The sequence below is a fragment of the Microtus pennsylvanicus genome, chromosome 3 (assembly GCF_037038515.1).
Source record: "Microtus pennsylvanicus isolate mMicPen1 chromosome 3, mMicPen1.hap1, whole genome shotgun sequence".
Taxonomy (NCBI): Eukaryota; Metazoa; Chordata; class Mammalia; order Rodentia; family Cricetidae; genus Microtus; species Microtus pennsylvanicus.
The window spans coordinates 62,607,765-62,613,910 of NC_134581.1; the positions used below are offsets into that span (position 1 = coordinate 62,607,765).

Consider the following 6,146-nt stretch of genomic DNA (forward strand, 5'->3'; position numbering starts at 1 on the left):
ACACTGTGGGATGGCAGATCCCACAAGTGGCAAAGCTGGTCACATTCTCTGGCATCTGTGACAGGTCTTGTGGGGACTGAGCCAGAGGCTATTTCTGAAGTGAGGTCCCTCAACGTTGTTCTGCATGCTGGGTCCTGGACCCTGCAACCTCTGTGCAGGCCAGGGTGTTCAGAATCTCCAGCCAGGGATACCTCTGTCAAGACTGAGCTGATTTCTGCTTTCTGTCAGGCATGTTGTCATCCCTGTCATCCTGCCTGCACACACACCCACTCAGTGTGGGCTGAGCTGGGGCCTTGGGAGTTCCCTGCCCAACAACCTCAGCCTACAGGATATATTTACTTAGAAAAAAAAAGACCCGCCTTTCATTTTAGTTTCTCACCCAGGGGCTGGAGTCTGGTGGCTGTTTCCTACACTTTGGCCCTTACGGTTTTTCATAGAGACACCCCAGCACACACACACACACACACACACACACACACACACACACACACACACACACCAAAAGAGACATACAAGAATACATACTCACAAAGAGAGTAATGCATACCCATATACAAAGACACATGCAAGCAGTCTCAAATTCTTATGTGCGCTGTGTCTACTGCTGCATGGCTCTAACACACACTACACACACACACACACACACACACACAAGAGAGAGAGAGAGAGAGAGAGAGAGAGAGAGAGAGAGAGAGAGAGACTCTTCCACACACAGCAGTACCTACTCCTCTCCCCCTCCAAGCCCACAGCACACACTCAGCTGCACACACAAACAGCAGCACAGCCAGGAGGGAAGGAAGGGGCTGCTGCTTGCTGCTTTTTTCTTCTTGGAGGAGAGGTTAGAAATTTCCCACCTTCTGTGAGATCTAGTTTCTCACCCTTCCCCCATTAAAAAAAGGGACCCTTTCTGGCCTCATCTTTTCTTGGGTCCTGCCCAGATGGTGCTGTGACTTTAAGGAAGCTGGAGCTTGAGAGAGAGAGAGAGGAGAGAGAGAGAGAGAGAGAGAGAGAGAGAGAGAGAGAGAGAGAGAGAGAGAGAGAGAGAGAGAACATATGAATAACCCAAAATTTGGCCCCCTTTCCCCTCCAGTTTCTGGTGTCATTTTTGAAGCAGGGTGCCTGTTGCTGAAGCTCATTTTTGTTTTGTTTAAGGGAGTCCAGGCTACACAGTCTTCCCTACAGTCCCTGCTCGGTGCTGTCCCCGCAACCTGGTCAGCAGGGTATACAAAGCAAGCAGCCCCCTCCTCCAGCATCCTGGTCCTGCCCTGGCAGTCCTGGCCCTGTGGACTTGCAGGCAAGCCAGTCCTTTGATATTTTGGTTCCATCTTAAAGGAGCCTAGCTTGCCTTCGGAAGAGCAGTTTGGAGGTAAGTCAGGGAAGAAGGGGCCCCACTGCTGGGGGTAAGGGAGTCAGGGTGGAGGTCTGGGCTGATTTGTTCTTCCACCCCTGTGGGTTTGACGGACTTGGAACAGGTCCTTTCTCAGAGCCATCCAGACAGCATCTGCTTGGACAATCTCAACCCCAGAACTCCCAGCTGCTTTGGGATGAGCCTCTGGCCCCCTGCCTTAGTTGAGAAGTCCTGGCTGGTTTGTTTAGGCAGCTGCCTGGGGTAGTTTGAACAGAACAGGCCACAGAGTGGGAGGGGTGGAGGGGTGTGTGTGTGTGTGTGTGTGTGTGTGTGTGTGTGTGTGTGTGTGTGTGTGCATTGCACAAGGGGCCTTGTCTGGACCAGAGCAGCAAAACATACCTATGGGGGGCTCCAGTGGGAGGGGCTGTAGCCAGGATGTGGGAGGGCAGAAGGGAGGTTCTGTGAAGTGCTGGGGGAAGGGGTGGCTGGAAAACAGATTTCAAGTCATAAAGTCAGCTAAGAACAGGCCGAGGCAGAAAGCTCTGTGCAGAGGAGAAGCTGGGGTCCACTTCCATCCTGTCTTCACCTTGCCTGCCTACACGACCTTGGCAAGTCCAAGCCCTCCTATGGGCCTCAGTTTCTTTCTCCTATGGAGTGAGGGTGGTGGGTTGGGTGGTGCTGGATTCTGGCTGGGTTCTGCAGGGCCTTCTAATGGTTGGGATCTGAGGAGGGGCAGGTCCTTTCTGTGACTCCTTAGGCTGACTCACCTGGGTGGCATGTCCTTCCCCGTAGGAGGTACCATGCAGGAACTGTGCCTGCTTTGCTGGGCTGTTCTCCTGAACCTGGTGCAAGCTTGTCCGGAGTCCTGTGACTGTAGCGAGAAGTATGGCTTCCAGATTGCAGACTGTGCCTATCGTGACCTGGAGGCCGTGCCACCAGGCTTCCCAGCCAATGTGACCACACTGAGTCTGTCAGCCAACAGGCTGCCAGGCCTGCCGGAGGGAGCTTTTAAGGAGGTGCCCCTACTGCAGTCGCTGTGGCTGGCACACAATGAGATCCGCTCGGTGGCTGCTGGTGCCCTGGCCTCTTTGGGCCAGCTCAAGAGTCTGGATGTCAGTCACAATCTCATCTCCGAGTTTGCCTGGGGCGACTTGCACAACCTCAGCGCTCTGCAGTTGCTCAAGATGGACAGCAATGAGCTGGCCTTTATCCCTCGGGATGCCTTCCGCAGCCTCCATGCCCTGCGCTCCCTGCAACTCAATCACAACCGCCTGCACTCTTTGGCTGAGGGCACCTTTGCGCCCCTCACCGCGCTGTCTCACTTGCAGATCAATGACAACCCTTTTGACTGCACCTGCGGCATTGTGTGGTTCAAGACATGGGCCCTGGCTACAGCAGTGTCTATTCCGGAACAGGACAACATTGCCTGTACTTCACCACATGTGCTGAAGGGCACCCCACTGAGCCGTCTGCCACCCCTGCCCTGCTCAGCACCCTCCGTGCAGCTAAGCTACCAGCCCAGCCAGGACGGAGCAGAGCTGCGGCCTGGCTTTGTGCTGGCACTCCACTGTGACGTGGATGGACAGCCAGTCCCCCAGCTTCACTGGCATATCCACACCCCTGGTGGCACAGTGGAGATCGCCAGTCCTAATGTAGGCACCGACGGACGTACCCTACCTGGTGCCCTTGCAGCCAGCGGGCGGCCACGCTTCCAGGCCTTTGCCAACGGTAGTCTACTTATCCCTGACTTTGGCAAGCTGGAGGAGGGCACCTATAGCTGTCTGGCCACCAACGAGCTAGGCAGTGCTGAGAGCTCTGTGAATGTGGCACTGGCCACTCCTGGCGAGGGGGGCGAGGATACACTGGGACGCAGGTTCCATGGCAAAGCAGTGGAGGGCAAAGGATGCTACACAGTTGACAACGAGGTACAGCCGTCTGGACCCGAGGACAATGTGGTTATCATTTACCTCAGCCGTGCCGGGGCCCCAGAGGCTGCAATTGCAGCAGAAGGGAAGCCTGCGCAGCAGCTCTCGGGCCTGCTTCTACTGGGCCAAAGCTTGCTTGTTCTCTCCCTTGCCTGCTTCTAACCACACCTTGTCCCAGCTGGCTGGAGCTGCCGCAGGGCCTTTCCAGCTCCTCCTGACCCTGCCAAGGTTCCTTCTAAGTACTGAGGTCTGGGGCTGGTGAGGCCTGAGGTTGGCCTGGCAACTTCATATTTTCCTACCTCCCTTTCTAAGCTCTTCCAGGCCACTCGTTGCTCCAACTTGTAGATCTGCTCAGAGCTAGCAGCTAGGATAGAACCATATCCCAGAACTCATCGTCTCTGGTGCTAATTGCTGCTAACAGTATTGCCTATGCTCCTGTCAGGGGCAGCATGCTAACAGGGCACCAATGATGCCCTAACCCTGGCCCACTTTATGCACTGAGGTAAGAAGCTTGGGGAGGCCACCCAAGTGGGTACTGGGGCCGGGTTGGAGGGGAACCTGGAGTGGCCAGTACAGGATCTGGAAAGGGGGTACTACAGGAAGGGCTGGGGAGGCTGAAAGCTCTCCCTGTCTTCTTAATGTCCTCTGGTGAAATGTGGAAACTGTCCCTGGCTGGGCCTCTCTCTCCTCTCGCTCCAAATCCCACAGCCTGTGCCTGCTTCTCGAGACTCTTGCCCCTCCTTTATTTCCAAGTGTGTACCGGTAACCTGCCTCTCCGAAGAAGCTAGCCAGTCTGGGATAGCCGGGGGAAAAAAATAAACAGCATTTCTGATGCCCCGTTTCGTCTGCCTGGAATTCTGTTGGGATCAAAGAGTCCTTGTGAAAGGATGGGATGGCCACATGGAAGAGTCGTGCCAACACAAGGCAGGGACCCACAGGACTATGTGCAGGGTGTTTTGGGTAACATGGGAGGGGGGCCCAGACTCATCACTGGGCCTTAAGATGAGCCAAACTGTATATTTTTGTCTCCAAACTAACTCATGGGACAGGTGGGATGGGAACCTGAGCATTGCTTTCTGCATTTTGGGAGGGGGTTAGGTGAAAGACATGTGTTGTAGACCCAGGAAGAGTGTTAGGAATAGAGTTGGGGACAGATGGGGCAAGAACATGGACTGAGACTGAAGGATGGGGAAGTAGGGGACAAAAAACAAAGAAGAAAGTGACGACAGCCTGAAGGAAAGGGACAGGGAATAATGCTGCCCTCAGGCTTTCTCTCCAGTAAGTGGAAATGGCCCCACAAGGAATGCTAGGAGTAGAAACCTCTGTCCTAAGGGAAGACTGGGAGTTGGGGGCTAGACACAGTGGTGCGGTTGTAGATAGGTCTGCCAGCAGAGACCCTGAAGAACTCCAGGCCTGTGCTGGGCCAGAGGTGTCTCCCTACTCCCCACCTTTAAAGGGTGGATATGTGCACACAGGAACGATGACCTTCAGGGGAAGGCCTGCCCCTCTCTGCAGAGCCCCAGGACTGCTGAACTCAGCAGAATGAAGGCAGGGGGTTGAGGAGTCTGGAGGAGCAGCTGTGAGTTTGGCAGCTGTCCAGCCCCTCCCCCACACTGGGGTCCGCATATAGGGCTTGCTTTCCTTCTCCCTCATCTGTCTCTGACCTGTGGCTCCCATTGAGTCCTTGTTAGCCATCAGCCAGCCAGGGTCAAGAACATCTTCACATCTGAGCGAAAGCACCAGGATGGAGCCATATCCTTTATGCTGTTCTTTTGGGTAAGTGTATGCCCGTCTCTGGGTTTCAAGTGTGTCAGAAATCAAATCACAGAGGGCTGGCAACGTAGCTGAGCTGGCAGAGGGCTCGCCTGGCATGCTTGAGGCGCTGGAGTAATGGTGCATGCCTTTAATCTTGACTCTCAGGAAATAAAGTCAGGAAGACCAGACGCTTATGCAACATAGCAAATTTGAGGCCAGCCTGAGCTGCATGAGATCCCATCTCCTATGGTACTGTCTAAAAGTCCAGTTGATTGACTGACTAGACCTGACAGTCTGACATGGAGCCCAGCACCCCTGCTCCACACGCCACTAAGCAGGATGGACATCTTGAAGGTCCATACACCTGTCATTTACCACCTAGGGCAGAGTAACATGGGAACTGCTGTGTCCAAGTGAACTAGTTACTCCTTTGCTTTGGTCTTTTGTGGCTTCCACTGTCCTTAGTGTATAGCAGGAACCCCCAGCCAGCCATGGACCCTCTGACTGGCTCCACCCCTATCTGCATCTTCTTACAAGGCCTACGAAGAAGCTGCGTCTTTACATACCCTCTGCTCACCTCTCCCCCAGTACACCCTTCTCCTGGTCTTCATCTGGCTGAATCAGTTTCCGACATCACCTCCTCCCAGATGTTTTCTTAGATCTTCTCTCACCTGGTGTGAACCAGGCCCCTTCCTTCCACCCCTTTGTCTTGTGATTCAGCCAGATTATATTCTCTTGTGACAGTCTCCTTGGTAAGGGCAGAGGCAGAATCTGAGCCGTCCTCCTGTGACCATGTGGGTTATTGACACACCATGTTGAAGACATTTTGCAGTAGACTGAGGGGGACTTAGAGCATGCTTTCTTTGGCCCCTGGGCAGCCCAGATCATGGGTTTGAAGGAGGTACCTCCAGTGAGTTGTGTATATGTTTGATCTATAGCTGGAAATAAACAGACATGATTTTGAGGCTCCCTGACCCAAACGGGGTGGGGAGGCACAGTTACCCACATCTAGAGCATCTCTCTGATTCACGTATCTTCCATCTCCTCCAGGACCCCAATGTGTCTGCATCTCTACTGTCCCTCTGCATCCTTGGTCCACTGCCGTTAGCCTTCTCTGT

The 6,146-nt window shown here is 54.1% G+C and overlaps 1 protein-coding gene across 1 annotated transcript; it reads left to right on the forward strand.

Moving 5' to 3' along the window:
• The first annotated feature begins 2,148 nt into the window (after positions 1-2,148).
• On the forward strand, positions 2,149-4,109 carry Islr (immunoglobulin superfamily containing leucine rich repeat). The gene has a single exon (XM_075965742.1). It carries the CDS (start codon positions 2,149-2,151, stop codon positions 3,433-3,435), a length of 1,287 nt encoding a protein of 428 aa, XP_075821857.1. The 3' UTR covers positions 3,436-4,109.
• Positions 4,110-6,146: the final 2,037 nt, after the last annotated feature.

Bases quoted from the DNA above. Each gene is read 5' to 3' on its own strand.
- Islr (XM_075965742.1), top strand. From the start codon at position 2,149: ATGCAGGAACTGTGCCTGCTTTGCTGGGCTGTTCTCCTGAACCTGGTG.